Below are 18,210 nucleotides of genomic sequence, written 5' to 3' on the forward strand. Positions count from 1 at the left end.
ACTTCCATGTTTCTATTATTGGTAAATAATAAGAAATCAGGATCTTATTGTATGTCAGATGGCTTAGGAAAGGGGGAAGATTGTATTGGTTCTTGTATGCTGGGGGGTTGGGGCTAAGGGTCTGCAACCTGCGGCTCTCCAGATGTTCATGGACTACAAATCCCATCAGCCCCTGCCAGCATGGCCAATGGCCACAGAAGTCCTGCCTACAGTTGGATTCTCATTGGCTGAGCTGTAGGTGGAAACAGAAAGAACATGAAATCATGAGGCTAGGGTCATATGTGGGAGTGGAACATTTTTCTGCTAGTCTGCTTTGACAGCAGAAATCTGGCCAATTAGCCACCTTAAGATGATAGCCAGACTATAGAATTATTTCAGGGATGATAACTCATATGAAATGTTTTACCTTTTAGAAAGAGGGAAATGCTTTTAAAGACAAGGTGGGCATGCTGTAGAGGTATGTATGTCTTAATATAAGATGCATTTCTGTACCTAGAAGGATGCCTGATCTTCATGAAGGCAGCATGCAGGGTTTCATTGTTTTTTTGTGGCCCTTTTGATCTGACTCTTTTGTGACTGATCTTGTCACTGCTCCCTCAAAACACTGTGATGCCTATCAAGTAGTTTATTGCCCTAATTTGCTGGAGGGGGGAAAAGATAAAAATGTGGAGCAGAAATTGCACCAAAGCCTCAGAGGAAAACTGAATGGTGGTTTTTTTTTGTTTTTGAGAACTGAAATCTCTCTAACCAAAAAGTTACAGAAGGAAGAAAGACAGCATCTAGCCGGAACTACATCTAGCTGTCAGATATTATTAAGGATCCTTTTTTTGATACCAAATAGTTAAACACAATTAAACACAAAGCTTAGGTTTTCTTTATTGTCGAAGGCTTTCACGGCCGGATTCAACTGGTTCTGAAGGGTTTTCCGGGCTGTGTGGCCATGGTTTGATGGATTTTGTTCCTAACATTTCGCCTCCATCTGTGGCTGACATCTTCAGAGGTGTATCACAGAGAAATGTCTGTTTCTCACTGTGTCAAAGTGAGAAGGGAAAGTTTAGTGTGGTATATTGTCCATGTCCCAGGGTGGGGAACTTTCCCTTCTCACTTAGACACAGTGAGAAACAGACTTTTCTCTGTGATACACCTCTGAAGATGCCAGCCACAGATGCAGGTGAAACGTTAGGAACAAAATCCACCAGACCACAGCCTGGAAAACCCATCAGAACCACTTAGGTTTTCTATTTATTTCCTATTTATCTACTTTTCAGATAGCAAAAGTTAAGGTGAAGCTAAGGTTGCATAGGACACATCAGTTTGTGGTTTTCTTTAAAACTTTGCCCATGTTTGTAATTTTGCTTATGGAAAAGGAAGGCATTCTTAACTTTTAAATTCCATAAATATTGTAAATATCGCAGTTTTAAATGCAAAGTTATAAAGGATGCATTGTTAAAGCAGTAAAATTAGTTTCGGTTTGAAAGGACAACAAATATTGCATGGTTTGTGGTTTTTCACAACATTTTCATACCAGCGGAAGACTTTATCTGTTAAACAAATGAATCCACAGATGCTAGAGCAAATGGCCATGTTTTTATGTACAGTCATAAACAATCTTAATTTTTGCTCTGTATTTTATCCTTTAATCTCTATTTTTTACTTTAAACCCTGTAACTCATGCCAGTAAAGGTTGTCTGTCTGTCTGTCTGTCTCATCCACCCCCACCCCCCCAAAAAAAAGTAGAGACAAAAAACATTTTCCCCATGGCTTCAACATTTCCAGAAATTTACCTCTTCAGTTCTAACTGTTGCAGCTATTACATTCAAAACTTTGCTATTAGAATTTATTAATTTGTGCGTATGAGGGGAAAAATTAGTGCCTACACAATACCAAACACTGGAGAAATGTCCTCCAACCTAATTCACCCTAATAATTCAGCCATTGGGATTGCACTGTCAATAAACTGGGGCTTGGCTACAATCTCATAGCTGGCAAAGAGGAAAACTGCAGTAGGTGAGCAATACCTCTCTTAGGCTCATTCCGCACATGCAGAATAATGCACTTTCAAACTGCTTTCAGTGCTCTTTGAAGCTGTGCGGAATAGCAAAATCCACTTGCAAACAGTTGTGAAAGTGGTTTGAAAACACATTATTTTGCATGTGCGGAAGGGGCCTAAGTCACAGAGCACTCTTGAGTGTTTAGTTATGCAAATGACGTTGGTTGAAATGGAACAAAACATTTACCACCTAATACCTTTGCTGGAATGTCACACCTAAAGGAAAGTAGTCTAAGAAGGCTCAAAAACTAGACAGATAATACTTCTTCCTTTTGAGGCATTGCAAGCAAGATTGAACCCAAGGGGAACAGACTCTCAAGAGGCCATTTTAAATTGAGACAGGGAGGAAGCTCTCTTCTCTTCGTTTATCTTCCTTGCATGGAGTCAGACTGTGAAGAGCTAAACTGTTACCTGGGGACTCCATCTTGTCCATGTGTTGAGAAAATTGGAGAAGTCCCAACTATAACAACTAAGGTAACAATGTACTTCTAAATGTTGCAACTTTATTAGCCTATCCTAGTAATGACATAGTTAAAGTAAATAATAAATTTTAGAATAAGAGGCGTGTGTGTTTTTACTCTTTCTTGGTATCATTGCTCAGCTTGATGCTTGAACAGACCCCGTTTATTTTTATTTTTGTTTATAGTGTTTACATTTTCAAAGCTGTAAGCCTGCTCTCTGTAATCACACCACACCTATTCAGTCTTGCTTTCCAAGCGCAGCAGTTGAGCTCACCGTCCCTAAAGCATGAAAATGCAATAGATTGTCCGCCCACTGGTTAGTGCAAATAAAGTGGGAGACATGACAACTAGGTGGAGCCTCTAAGTGGTAAACACAGGCACCAACTCTGTCTAGCAGGAGATACTCTTTCAGATTTGTTCATGGTTGTGATTACTAAGGGTGTACGTACCCTCTGGGAGTAAAGGAAAGCAGTTGCCTCACAGGGCAGAGAGTGACTTGGGATGGCAGTGGGGCTTTCCCAGTCTCCTGGGATCTGAGGAAATGGGGCTTTCAATCCTGTTCCTTCACAGGTGCAATTAATAGGAGTGATAAAGGGATTTCAGGTCATACGAAGCTGTGAAATGATTGAAGTTTAGTCTGTCTTAGCCACAGATTATATGTTGTTCAGTCATTTAATAGTGTGCCTTGGTAAGGGATATATTGACTTTTGCTAATACCTTTATTGCAGAGACCAGGCATTTGCTGCTGTAGATAATCAAATACCTGAATTATATAGCTTGTTCACAAACCAACATTGATAGAGGTCCACAAATTGACTACTAGCTAGCCACAGTTAGTGGTTTCTACTGGCCATTTCCCAAGTGTGCTTGGGAGGACTCAACGAGTGTCTTCTCATACAATGCACTGACTGAAGCAGGCAGAGCCTCTGGTTGCTTTCTTCCTTCTTCAAAGCACAACATAAAGGACGTTGCACTGAATAGCTTTCACAAGGGATTTGTTCCACTAAAACAAAAATTAATATTTATAATGCCCACTTACAAGTATTGGTACAAAAATGGTTTGAGCACTGAAAAAAACTATTTAAATACTAAGTATTATTTAATAACACTGATATTTGTCATTTGGTAACTTGGCAGTTCCGTCTACAATGAAAGATTAATGATTACAATAGCATGTTCTGAAAGTTCCCATCAACCACCTGAAAGTGGTATAACTTGTTCAATCTGGTGCTTAGGGAAAGAAAGAAAGGCACCTCACAGATTTTTAATACATTAAATATCTCCTGGTTGTTATTTTTTCTTGCAGAGGGTTAATGCCTAGGCTTTAATAAATCCTTGGACAAATATTTATCAGGTGAACTTATAAATGCAGAATCTTATCAACTTGGTAAATGTTGCTGCAAGGAGATTCAAAGTACGGAACCAGGGCTGTAATTACCTGCCTTACAGAATAATCTATATTGACCTTCAAAATCAAGCATTTAATTGGGAGAAATAAAATGGTGCAGCAGAACAAAGTACATATGTCACTCCTGGGTTATTTCAGAACCAACTAGATTTGAATGTCGTGTTATGATCAGAGTTCTTCCTCATTAAGCTACTCTGTACATTTCAAAGGCCTCCGAATGTAGATTCTTTGAAGATACTGGATGATTCTGATAGCAATTGGGGGGTCATGATGATGAAGAACTCCTTACCCTCCCCCCCCCTCACAACAAACACCCTGTGAGATAGGTAGGGCCCAGAGAGCTCAGAAGAACTGTGACTAGCCCAAGGTCACCCATCTGGCATTGAAGAAATGTACAGGCTAATCTGAATTTCCCAGATAAGCTTCCACAACTCAGGCAGCAGAGGGGGGAATCAAACCTGGTTTCTGCAGATTAGAGTTCACCTGCTCTTAACCACTACGCCACTGCTGAGAATGATGGCTGTTCTCATTCAATAAGGCAATAGTACCAGCAAGTGTACAGAGAAATAACCAGATTGGCACATACCTATTATTCAACAAAGGCACCTGGTGGGCCACTGCGAGTAGCAGAGAGCTGGACTAGATGGACTCTGGTCTGATCCAGCTGGCTTGTTCTTATGTTCTTATGTTCTTAACAGCTCTCCTAAAGATGGTCCAAGTCATTGCTTTTTAGATGCATAGTTAAATGGAAAGCTATGTGAGTGAAACCAAGCATCCTTTGTGTAATACAGTGTAAGTGATAAATTAATCCCTGCATGCCCTCCCTGCACTACTGTTCTCTTCAAAAGAAACTTGTCCATCACCGTTAAAAGTATAGCACACCTGGAAATTAAATAATTGGCGATTATTGGTAAATAGCTTTGTATTTACTGGCTTTGTATGCAGACTTCTCCCTGGAATGGCATACCTGTATCTTTACCGCCTTGCTGGAGGGGTTTGCATGCTTGAGTACTTCCCTAAAAAATAATAATCTACATTTGGAAAAAAAGTATGTCAGAGAGAAAGTTAATTCTTCTCACCAACATAACTTTCCAAATAGGATTTTTATAAGGAGAAAATTTTGGGTATCCATGTCCTTAGTACAGTTTGAAGTGCTTTGTTCTTGATACAGGGTGAACACGGTAATGACAACTAGGCACTTTCACTCTGTATTTCTCAATGTATGGTGATGAAGTAAACTGCTGGTATGTCTCCTAACTTGTAGGAGGTTGTTGGAGAGAGCAGACTACATTTTGTGTAATGTTAATAACAGAATGTTGATTTTGTATGATTGACCTTTAACACTGTATTGAGACACACCAAGAACCTATTCGGCGGCTGGTTTACTAGGGACTTGTCATCTGTATAATGTGAAATGTTTAAGTGTGTGTGTAGCAATTTAAAATGCTAACAGTGAATTCACAAAAGTGGATAGCCAAGGAAGGACTGCACTAGTGGCACTTCAACTGTGTGTGGTTTGGGGGGGCGGGGGTGGCATAATGATACTTTGGATTGGAGATGCGAAGGCCTTGAAAAAATTCAGAAAAAAAATCCTGGTGGAAAAATTGGGGCCTTTGGTAGAACATTAGAATAAAAACTCCTGTGGAGTATTTTCTGTTTTAGAATGAGTGAAATACTTCTTACAGCAAGGTTTTTCATGTTCAAGATGCGTTGCATGAAAAAGTCCTAGGACTTTTCCCCATTTTCCCCATGTAAAAATTTGGAAAGTTGGTGAGCACTTTAAAAAGCTTGTTATGAAATATTTGCTCTTTTAAAATGAGTAAAATTGCTATTTTTACTGAAAATGTGCATTTTGGATTTTTTATTTAAGACACTTCGCAGCATATACTGTAACTCATAAATGGCATTTTAAAGATTTGTTTAAATAAGTGAGGGGCCCACGCAATTTACATCTCCTCATTGCTGTCCAGCATGACTCCAGGCCCCACCGTCTACCTTGAAGCCCGTCTGCAATGGCGGAGCTGCCTGTGGATGACACTGGGCCTGAAGCGCTTTTTGGGGTGTTCTCAAGTTACACTGCTGCCGCCAGGCTCCAGGGCTGTGTTGCAGCCACCAGGTCCCACTGTAGCATTCCAATGGCAAGTGTGTGGTCTGCAGAGATAACACTTTAATTTGGGAGAAAGTTACCAACTCCCCGTCCCCCCCAGCAGTGTAATTTTAACATTTTGGATTTTTCTGCAAGTCTGTGGAAAAAATGTGTTTTGGGTAAGTGTGGCCATGATCTGCAGATTAGATTTCTGCAGACGGGGCCCCCACTTGATATATAGATATAAATAACATTGACAAAATGTGCTGTGGTGTGATGAATACATTAAAGAGTTCAGTATTTTCAATATTGCAATGTTTGGCTTAATATCCAAAAATGCTGGTAGTTCTATCTATTGTGTTTTGTATTGGGGCTGTGGCACAGGAGGGTATGTTGACTCCCCTCCCTGGCATGCCGCATTTGCGGAGAGTTAATTGATCCCCTTGAATTGCTGTTCCTCCCTTGGAAAAACTTAAGGCAGTCCTTATGGTTCCTGGTGTCCCCCACAGGAGTGGTAGCTTCTTGGGAATGGCCATTTGAGGTTAGTAAAAAAAAATCCTTCATCCATGCTCTGTCATCAACCTGATCCAAGTGAGGGCTCTCCTCAGATGCTGTTCACCAAGAGAAAATGCACTGGAGATTTGATCACAAGTGTTCAGTGTCTCATTCGGTTTGACCTTCAGTTTCATTGGTGTATTTGCTGGATGTGACCTGTGAGTTAGCAGTGAACTTGGTGGACTTTGTACTGCAATAAATAGGTGCAAACCAGTGCTGGAGTTGTCATGGATAAGGTAGTTAGAAGGCTTGATTACAGGGAACTGGAACTTGTAAAGGAAAAGTTGTATGTAAGGAAAGGTTGACTAACTGCTATAGATTACCCCCTTCCTTATCACCACTATTCAGCTGTGCTTGATGACCTAATTCAGTACTCTGATTAGGTTTTTGTCATTGGAAGAACTTGCTGCTAGTGAAATGGCACTGTTTACTAAATTGTTACACTGCAAACTGTTCCTTCCAAACATAGGATGATGAAGTTAATGTGGCTGTTGTATCCCTTCCCTCAGCTTCATGTATGCATGACGTTCTCTAAAATTTATCCCTTCCCCTATACAACTCAGATATGCCCATGCTTAGTTACCACCCAGAGACTTCTTAGCCCCTTCCCAAAGCTACAATTTCACAGGTTCTTGTTACTCTAGGTCAGGGGTAGGGAACCTGCGGCTCTCCAGATGTTCAGGAACTACAATTCCCATCAGCCTCTACCAGCATGGCCAATTGGCCATACTGACAGAGGCTGATGGGAATTGTAGTTCCTGAACATCTGGAGAGCTGCAGGTTCCCTACCCCTGCTCTAGGTCAATGGTTCCCAACTGTCTTTGACTCACCCATCCCTTGGCAGCCAATTCCCCTAAAACTGTGCCCTCATATTAGCAAATCTATTATGTAATTTTTTTTAGTACCCCCAAAAGCTCTGGCATGTACTCCTGGGAGTATGCATACCCCAGGTTGGGAACCACTGCTCTTGATGAACTACATAGTATGAATATTTTCCCTTGCTCTAACCTCTAGTCTTAATCATATTATTCACACATCTATCTACCTTTAGCAAAAATGAACATCAGATGATTATTTGAATCGATATATATTTGAGAGATAGGGAAACATGAATTCATATTGGCTACTTGGGGCTTAAAAGTTCTAGTAAGTGTTGCGGAAATGTCCTTGTCATGTTGCTTTTGAAACTTTTTTTGTGTTTAATATTTTGATGATACTGTTTTCAGTGGCTTTACTAGCTGCTTTATATTTTGCACACTCTGCATGAAGCCAATCAATCAAACTTTGGAGCTTTAAAATAAAGGTTGTCTAAATATTGGTGGTTAGTGTTACTGGATTGAACATTTGGGTGACTTGCTCAGTCCTCCCCTTGTATATTGTTTATATCTCCATTAGTCATGCCTTCATTCCCTGCAAATAACTGAAAATGAACTAACACCTTAGTGGGAATAATGGGCTACTCTTCACAGTCTAATTACTTTATTTAAATTGTCTATAAAGCAAAATATCTTTAATTAATTCTTCTTACTAGACTTGTTGCTGCTTGGAGAGAGTAGTTAAACCTCGAGAAATTTAGGAGTTTAACAAGTGTTTACCATGAAATCTTTGTCATCTGCAACAGAATAGTAAAAAAATTCTAAAAATTTGCAAATGAAGAGTGAAAAACTTTCATATCCTTATAAGAAATGTATTGGAATAGAGGCAATATTGCAGCAGGAAAATATGGAAGTGGTTGTGGTTGACTTATTTAAGAGCAAAAATGTAACAGCTGTGTAATAATATTTCTCCTGAAGGGAAAGATGTTTGACAGACAAATGTCACCTCACTAAAGTTAGTAAGTGACAAAGCAGGAAACGATCCACTGGGTACTTACCATGAAGGGTTCTTCTCCTTGGAGGACATGAGGAATCTTGAGTGGGTGATTCCCAGCCCTTGGATCAAGGAAGCAGAATAAACTTTCTTGTTCTGTTTCCTGTCTGGGAGTCACCTGCTCCAGTTTGGATACTTCTGATAGCAGTTATCTCTATAATCTTATACCAAACCCCTCAACTTTAACGATAAGAAACTAGAAAACAGTGTTGAAGAATGGACAGTATGTTGTCCTCAACCCAGCGAAGGAGTCGTAGCATTTTTTGTGTCAATGGGATTATTTTGAACCCCCCCTTGCTTGTTGCCATACATCTTGACTGATATGTTGTCTGTTCTTCTGAGATGTTTATATAGAATCTGATTTTGGAAGTTTTAGTTTCCGGCTTAGTCTCAAGGGCAGGCCTGTGTAGAGTGAGTCACAATTACCTAGCCTGGAGGTGACCATCACATGGATCACTATAGCTTGGTCTCAGCAGGACAGGTGGTGGGGCCAACTGCCTGGCCTGACTGAGGTGGAAAAAGGCCACCCTTGCCATGTGTGAGACCTGGACCTCCATAGATAAGGAGGACTCGAGTCACACCTAGACTTTTCACAGTTGAGGCAGGTTGTATTGCCACACCACCAAACTGTATAAGTTCAAACCTCCCACCGGATCCCATTGACACAGCCACAGGGTCTCTGTCTTTGCTGGATTCAGCTTCAGTCTACTCACTCTCAACCATCCAGACATGGCCTCCAGACATGGCCTCCAGACGCTGTGCCATGGTCAGAGACTGAATCACATTGAATAATAGTGCTGAGCTTGAGCTTGTGGATGCAATAGAGGATACCAAGAATCTCTTACTTGCAGCCTTAACTGCCACTCCATAGGCTTTCATAAACATCCTATAACAGTGGTTCTTAACCTGGGGGTCGGGACCTCTTTGGGGGTCGAATGACCCTTTCACAGGGGTCGCCTAAGATTCTGCATCAGTGTTCTCCATCTGTAAAATGGATAAATGTTAGGGTTGGGGGTCACCACAACCTGAGGAACTGTATTAAAGGGTCGCAGCATTAGGAAGGTTGATAACCACTGTCCTATAAGATGTTCTTGTAGCTTTATCATCAGTTTGTTGCCAAACTCACTCTAGCTGTCTTAGTTCCCTTTTCACCAGCTGTAGCTCCTCAGAATACCAAGGAGTCAAGTTGATGCAGGGATGAAGATGGCATTGAGGAGTGATTGTCTTGATGGCCTCAGACCGTTGAACTTCCAGTTCTCTACCAGCTCATCGAGCGAGTCATCAGTAGGCTTCAGATCTTGCAGAGCATTCTGGAAACCAGTTGGATCCATGAGTCTCTGCAGGCAAGCATAAATAAGCCCATCACCTAGACAGTCCACCCAGGCCTTCAGAAAAAAAGTGGTCTGACCATGGCACTCTGTCCATAGATATCCACATCCATCCCCATCTCAAAGATCAAATCCAGCATGTGGCTTGCTTGGTGTGTGATATCCATGTTAATCAGGGAGAGTCCTAGTGCTGTCATGGTTGACACCAGGTACGCTGCTTGTGATGATGAGGCCAAATCTGCACAGATGTTGAAATCCCCCAAAACAATAAACGTAGGGTATCTCAAGGCCCAATCTGCGATGACCTCAAGCAGTTCCAGCAAGCTATCACCAGTGCTCTAGGCAAGCCGGTACACCAGCAGGATACTGAACTCTTTGACCTCAAGCAGTTTCAGCAAGCTATCGCCAGTGCTCTAGGCAAACCGGTACACCAGCAGGATAGCTAACTCTTTATGGTATCCCCCAACAGACCTACACAATCATTGCCAGAGATTGTTGAGACGGGGTTTTCTCTGAAGGGGAAACCTGGTTAGATTAGCTCTTTTGAGGCAACTATTTCACCCTCCCTAACCCAAGTTTCAGTCATGCATGCCAGATCCACGTTTGGTGTCGCAAGGTAATCCCACAGTGTTGCGGTCTTATTATTTATGGACCTGGCATTGCACAGCACCAGTGTCGAAAAAGGATATAATTTTTTAGGCCTACCACACTTGTGTTTTGGAATGGAATAAAGGTCAGATGGAGGACAAACACAACTGCCTTTCTACCTCCTTCTCTCATATGGCTTTCTCCACCACTGTATCCGCTCCCACCGCATTACCCCTGGGATCCCCAGCCCCATTCTGGCCTTTCCAGGATGACACAGTAAATCCACCTCCGCAGGAAGCAACCCCTGTACTAGACCCACTAATACATTAATACAATCCTATGTACCCTAACAACAATTGAAAATACTAAATGCAACAAAAGCCTATAGGGTATACTAGCAATATCTATTCTAACTATTGACCCAAATTCTCCTAACGCTTGTTTGAGGAAAGCGGTTTTTGGACAGCCTGCTTGGCTGCCCAGCTCTCAGATCAGACCCCCATGCTGCGCCTAACGCTTATCTGTTCTCTCTTGTCAATAAAGAAAAAGGCTATGGCCAGTTTTTATTTACCACAATAAAGTTGTTGCAGTACTTTGCGTATTATTTCCACTCAGTTGCATGCTTCTCTCCAGTCTAGCCTTTTCCCTCTCTCCGGCGGCAATACTATATTAGTTCCTCACTAAGATTCCTACTATTATTCAGCAGGGTGAGTAGCCTTTAAAAAGGCAAATCATCACATTACAGTTGGGATAACAAATCAGTCCTTTCCAGGGGGTCATTGATGGTATTGAGTCCCCATGAAGGCACCTTAAATGGGCTTCGATGGTAACTCTGGCAGTAAACTTCTCCAGAGTGGTCTCTATTTCTGCCGGTAAATAGGGTTGAGTAGGGCTGGTTTCATATGAGGACTCCTAACTCTCCTCTACTTATTGTATGCTGTGAGTCACCGTGGCTCTATTTTCTGCCTTATCCTGTTCTAAATTTAGATTTGGGATGAGGAGTGTTATTGGACATAATAGCTGGGTGCTGCTGCCTCAGTTATTCCTGGAGGAGTTGGGTTCATTTTTGTATAGTTTTTACTTTGACTATATGTTTAGCCTTTATGTAGGCAAAACCCTAGAATGTGGTTTGCTCAGACTTATGAAGGCTTATTCACAGAAGTGGATGCAAGGGCCTATGTTTCCCATTGAGCATTTCTTTTTTAGCTTTTTTTAGTTGCAGTACTTAAGTGTTCTTGCTGGACAGCACCTTGTTTCCTGAGCTACCAGTTTATTTGTGTATATTTGTGTATCTTTTTTACAGCAAAATCAAACAGATAACTTCCATGTAAATATCAAACAGCCTCACATTTATCTGGATACATGTAATAATATGAAAGCTTCGTTGCAAGATTGAACAGAACTTTGGACACAGTAAAAGACAGGCTGGATTGTAGCTAACCAGCAGTAGTTCCGGGCTCAAACGTTTTCATGACTAACGTTCCTCCCCACCTCGTTCCCAAGGCTTCTGTTGGGTTATTGCTTTTGTTGGAGCTTAGGGGAAGGCAGAGACTGGATGTGTATGAAATGTATAGGATGGTCTATACATGCTAATTTGATGAGAATTAGTGTGTGGGGTGTGTGTGTGTGATAACAGTAATACTGGTTATCTGCCAGTTACCATCTTCTCCATCTTAGCTGGGGTGGTGGCAGCAGCTGGCCAGGCATTGGAGTAGGAGGGCTGGTCTCCTACATTCTAAACAGGTTGTTCTCTTCCCTCCTCCTGCTTCTGGTGTAGCGCTTAAGAGCAGGTAGATTCTAATCTGGAGAACCGGGTTTGATTCACCACTCCTCCACTTAGGTCAGAGGTGGCGAACCTTTGGCACTCCAGATGTTATGGACTACAATTCCCATCAGCCCCTGCCAGCATGGTCAATTGGCCATGCTGGCAGAGGCTGATGGGAATTGTAGTCCATAGCATCTGGAGTGCCAAAGGTTCGCCACCTCTGACCTAAGTGGTGGAGGCTTATCTGGTGAACCAGATGTGTTTCCGCACTCCTACATTCCTGCTGGGTGACTTTGGACTAGTCACAGTTCTTCGGAAATCTCTCAGCCCCACCATGTGCCTCACAAGTTGTCTGTTGTAGGGAGAGGAAGGGAAGGGGCCTTGCAAGCCACCTTGAGTCCCCTTACAGGAGAGAAAGGTCGGGTATAAATCCAAACTCTTCTTCTGGCTTAGTCCATGCTGCCTGCAAGGAGTGGCAGCATTGGCAACCACCTATAATTTGGGCAGCAGTGATGTGAGTATAATGGGAATGGCCCAGACCATGTGTGTAAACCTCATCCAACATTGGAGCGGGGGGTGAGTGTATGTGTGTCTTGTGGGGGTGGGATGCAACTTGGGCTGGGTGACTTGAATCAGGAGAGGTGACCTGGGTGGATAAGTACCCCATTGCTTGCAAGATTAGATTGGGATCCTTCCCTTCTAGTTATATTTAAGTATAAACCAAACCTTTCAACCTCCTACTCCAAAATTTACTGTGCTGCTAATGATAAGACTTCATCAGTGATTTGCCTGAGCAGTTTCAGGGCAATATAGTTGCAAGCAACGTTGCACTGGATACTTGTTTAATCATGGTGTTGACTTAACCTACTTCTCCACATTCTGAGTTAATGGATGTGACTAACTAAGCCCTTTTTGTGGAGCTCATCTCTTGTTTAAAAGTTGAATGGCTGTCCTGACTTGCAGAGGAAATTGAACAGTTTCAGGACTGTGTCTCCATAAGTAAATAATCAAAAGTTCACATGAACACAGTTGGGATTTTAACAGGGTAATCCAGATAGTGGAGGCAGCCGGGGGTGGCACTGCTGCCACGATGCCTCCAGATGGCTTTCCGGATCACAAGAAGGGAGAAAACAGCAGAAAGCCTCCCTCCTCCTGGAAAGCCCTCCACAGGGACCAATGGACTGGTGGCAGAAGTCCAGGGCCAGGGCTGTGGTGCTACTGGCCACAAACTCTGTCACAACCAGGACTTCCGGATTTGGTGGCGTGGGGCTGTTGGTGGCGTGGGGCTGAGGGGCGTCCCCTCTCCTAATTATCTCCCCCCTTCTCCTGTGCATTTGCCCCCTGGATCAGCGGAGGGGGCAAACCTAAGGTGAATCAGCGCCCCCCATTGGGCTGCCTGACTGATTTACATCAACAGCTGGAACTTGAAATCATTGTCCCAGTATGAACAGCATCATTAATAAAATCTTCTTTGAGACTGTAAACATAGCAGTGGTTATTTTTTTGCTGTTCTAAGAGGAATTGAAGCATGGAGTTTTTCTGTTCAGTGATTAGAGCCACTGCTTGACTGCTTTCACTTCTCAGTTCATCTTGAAGCATGGGTAATAATGGTTTGCATTTCCTTCTGAAATCAAGCAGCTAAGATCCACTCTGGCTTAAGTATCTTCACAGTTAAATAAATGCTGTTAGTGTTGTGGCCAACTTTATAGAAGGAAGACCTGAGATAATAAAACAAGAAAAGTAGCAGCTTGCTGCTGGAACTGCTTTATGGAAATTAACTGTTTAAGGCTTGGGGAGGGAGGGGGTTAGAGTAATTAGTATCCTCCTTCAGCTGCTATAACATTTACAGTATAATCTTGCATTGTTTGCTGATGAGTATTGTGACTCAGTTCAGTAGTAATCACTGCTTGCTTAAACCTTTTGAAATGAAGCAAGAGAAACAGCAAATTGCAAGATAGGCAATATTTTGGTCCCAATGTTTAGGGTGGGAAAGCACTGTAATAAAAAAAAACCCTTGTATGCCAGTAAATAAAAGGAAGGGGTAAATGCAAGTAAATAAAAGGATATCGAAGAGATAGAAAAAGTGCAGAGAAGGGCAACAAGGATGATTGAGAGATTGGAGCACCTTCCTTATGAGGAGAGGCTGCAGCGTTTGGGACTCTTTGTTTGGAGAGGAGACGTCTGAGGGGGGATATGATTGAAGTCTATAAAATTATGCATGGGGTAGAAAATGTTGACAGAGAGAAATTTTTCTCTCTTTCTCACAATACTAGAACCAGGGGGCATTCATTGAAAATGCTGGGGGGAAGAATTAGGACTAATAAAAGGAAACACTTCTTCACGCAACGTGTGATTGGTGTTTGGAATATGCTGCCACAGGAGGTGGTGATGGCCACTAACCTGGATAGCTTTAAAAGGGGCTTGGACAGATTTATGGAGGAGAAGTCAATCTATGGCTACCAGTCTTGATCCTCCATGATCTGAGATTGCAAATGCCTTAGCAGACCAGGTGCTCAGCAGCAGCAGAAGGCCATTGCTTTCACATCCTGCATGTGAGCTCCCAAAGGCATCTGATGGGCCACTGCAAGTAGCAGAATGCTGGACTAGATGGACTCTGGTCTGATTCAGCAGGCTAGTTCTTATGTTCTTATACACTTGGCTAGGCTCAGTGCTTATACACATGGGAATATCATTGAAAAAGATTAAAATAATATGTCTCATCCAAAAAGATGTGCTTGTGAGCAGGATCCTAGTGGAGCATGAAAACAGTGGACATGGGGAGGGTATGGACTCGGTGAGTGTACACTCAGAATTCTCTGAGCTGCCACACTCCATATTTTTATTATAAATAATTATCAATGTGCTTGAGGGAACCTCTCTGTAAAATCCTGCTGTCTCCCATCTTTCAGCCATGGTCTGAGTCTGTCCTATTGTAATCACATCTCTGCTTTTGGGATGGAGTGTAAAAGTTGTTGTGCTGAATAAAATAGTTTGTGCCATTATTGCTGTGTTGTGCCTACCTCTGGATTCCAGAACGTGAAATTGCCTTTCACAAGTTATTGGTCACCTTTCGTCGTGTGAAGCTAATACTCAGACGATTTTCTTTTATAGGCACGGATGACACCGTTGCTATTATGATCAGCAACTTTAAAGGCAGAGAAATCCTTCGTAAGATGAGCGATGGCTATCAAGTGACCATGATTATTGAAGTGGGGAAAAAGCATGGATCGTGGATGAACAGCTATTCCATTTTCTTTGTTTCTGTGTCCTTCTTCATTGTAACAGCAGCCACAGTGGGATACTTCATATTTTATTCTGCCCGAAGGCTTAGACTTGCAAGGGCTCAGAACAGGAGACAGGTGAGTTTGGCTTTTCTTGTGCATTCTTGCTTTCTTTGTGTACTATGTAGTAGCTTTTGCTGTATGCCTTCTTCGAATGCTTCACAATTGACAAATTCACTAACTAGAACTTCTAAGAGTATGGCAAAATAGCAAACATTGATCTTTTACACAGATTTTCTGCTAGATTCCCCAATATGTTCCCCTGGAAACAATTTATGCCTAAGGCATGTAATGACAGGATGTCCCATCTCAAAGCTGCCCCTTTGTGGGAAAAAGCTGCCACAGGTCAAAAGACTTCCATTCTGCCTGCTCCAGAGTAGGACAAAAGTTGACTCAGACACAGGCAAAGTTGGCTTCGGTTCCATCAGTTCTGAAAACTTACTCTTGCACAACTGACTGACTCTCGATTAGCCTTCTTAAAATCACTGGCAGGAGGGCTTATCATAGCCAATGGGAACTGCCAGCCTCAAAAGCCAAGACTAAACAAAAGCACAGGAGCAAACTCCTTGGTGAGTATCTCTGTCGCTGAACCTGTCTTTCTGGTTGGTAGCCCCTTACTCAATCCTGATATTGTCTAGGACAGAGGTGTCCAACTCTGGCACTTCAGTTGTTCATAGACTACAATTCCCATCAGCCCCTGCTGGCATGGCCAGTTGGCTGGTGGGAATTGTAGTCCATGAATATCTGAAGCACCAGAGTTGGCACCCCTGGTCTAGGAGTTCAGGATCTGCTGGGGGTGTGCATGTGCCAGTGAGGTTAGAATAGCTTTGTGCATGAAGCCCTTGTCCATTCAGCTCTTCTGTGGTAGAACTGCTGTCATCTGGAGGTTTATCCTTTGTGGACCCTGTTGATTGTCCTAGAACAGTTCTAAGTCTCATCAGCTGGGAGATAAGTGACCAAGTCCCTTTATCTAGGTGTGAGAACCTGGCAATTTTGTTATGTTCAGCTCATCCTTTTCTGTATATTAAGTACCGTATGTACTTGTGTATAAGCCGAGGCACCCAATTTTACTACCAAAACCTGCGAAAACTTATTGACTTGCGTATAAGCCAAGGGTTATGATAAGCCCTCCTGCCAAGGGCTCCTGCCAGTGATTGGCTATGATAAGCCCAGCCAGCCAGCCAGGAGGCAGAGGGAGCTCCCTATTTGGGCAGTGACTCCCCCTGATGTCACTGCCTAAATAAAGAGTTACCTCTGCCTGCTGGCTGGCTGGGCTTCCTCAAACCACTTCACCCTCCGAGGAGGGCAGCAACAAGCGGCTTGTGCAGCTGCAGGGAGGTCCTCCCCGGCCACGCCTCCAGCCTCGGCAGAGGCCTGAAGAGCTGGCTGATAAGCGGTGATTCATGTATAAGCTGAGGGGGCATTTTTCAGCCTTAAAACAGGGCTGAAAAACTCGGCTTATACGCAAGTATATATGGTAGCTAGTGTAAGCTGAGCAGCCAGCTGTGAGGAGGTTAGTTTATCAGGCTCTCAGGTCTAGAATCCAAGTTTAAAAAATTCTGAGCATAGGGAGCCAAATGAGAAGAATTGGAGAAAGGAAAGAAATGACTTAGAAAGCAGAATAAAAGTACAGCTTCTATCTCAATGAGGCTAGGTGTGGGGCCCATGATTCCCTCTTACTGTGTTTATTGGTGTTCTTTTCCTTTTTTTCTAATGGAAAGAGTCAGTCCCGGATTTTCTCCTCCTCACTGGAGCAGGAGGTGCTTTAGAAGAACTCAGCTGGCCTTTGCATGCAGGGAAGAGCTAACTTTTGTTTCTGTGAGGAGCGTCCCATTTAGCAACATCAGCCTCCGTAATAGGAGGATGCTTGGCTTGGAACCTCCTTGGAACCTCTGTGGTTGATTACAGCCCTTGTGGCGCAGACTCCTTGATCTCAAAATCTGCAAAGTGCCCACAAGCTTAGCAAGGCTGGAAGCCCATCTTGGCAGATTCAAAGCCCACTGAAGGCTCTTTGGTTTTCATGCATTCCCAGTACAAGAGGCCAAACGTTTCAAGGCTCATAATGGAAAACTGACAGTGGTTTCCTTATTTTAGGGATCCTGTAGGAAGGATGGAAATTATCTTTAATAAGACAGGGTGGAGGGGGTCGCGATATGCAGATATTCTCTCCAAATAGGTCAAGACTGTTGAACCATGCCTGTAGTATCAAGTGGACTTTATACCCAGCCCTTGTGGGAGCTGTGTGCCAAGCTTAAACTGGATTGTAAATTCAGAGGTCTCCCAGGTGATATGTACGTGGAGATATCAGACAGGGGGAAACCTCTCTGAGATGGGTTGTCAGGTATAGGTGTAGTTCACCATTGTACCATTCCCTGGGGGTGTTATTTTCAGACTGCTTAACAGGCATCTAAGTGTCAAATCTTTTCAAAATGGACCCTTCTTGCATACAAACCACAAACAAGTATTCATTAAAACCTCACTTCATAGAGGCTTCCTTTTGCCTCCTAGTAATGTAGAGAGGGCCAAATGTAGAAAGAACAACTGATGGTTTCATCAACATTGACGTTGACTGTGTTGGCCTTATGGAGACTAATCATGCTATTTGTATGTATGCAGAATAATGGAGCTTCTCTTCAGGCATCACTGTAGAAAAAAATCTGGATCTTGTTAACTGTAAAACAGTTAAGTGATGTTTACATACTGTGAAAGTCAATGACTTGAAAGTTTGTGCTGGAGATTGCTAATTAGTGAAGTCTCACTGGCATTATTATCATCCATGTAAAGTCCAATAAGCTATGTGGATACAGTAAACAAGCGGT

At 42.7% G+C, this 18,210-nt stretch overlaps 1 protein-coding gene across 2 annotated transcripts in view; it reads left to right on the top strand.

The window, feature by feature from the left end:
* The window catches only part of RNF128 (ring finger protein 128), a 59,011-nt gene that overhangs the window by 30,580 nt on the left and 10,221 nt on the right, over positions 1 to 18,210 (top strand). For both annotated transcript variants that reach the window (XM_048514930.1, XM_048514929.1), the window contains exon 2: positions 15,222 to 15,469. In XM_048514930.1, the coding sequence (XP_048370887.1) occupies positions 15,222 to 15,469 (248 nt within the window). The remainder of the gene's footprint in view (positions 1 to 15,221; positions 15,470 to 18,210) is intronic.

Source organism: Sphaerodactylus townsendi, linkage group LG13 (genome assembly GCF_021028975.2).
Source record: "Sphaerodactylus townsendi isolate TG3544 linkage group LG13, MPM_Stown_v2.3, whole genome shotgun sequence".
NCBI lineage: Eukaryota > Metazoa > Chordata > Lepidosauria > Squamata > Sphaerodactylidae > Sphaerodactylus > Sphaerodactylus townsendi.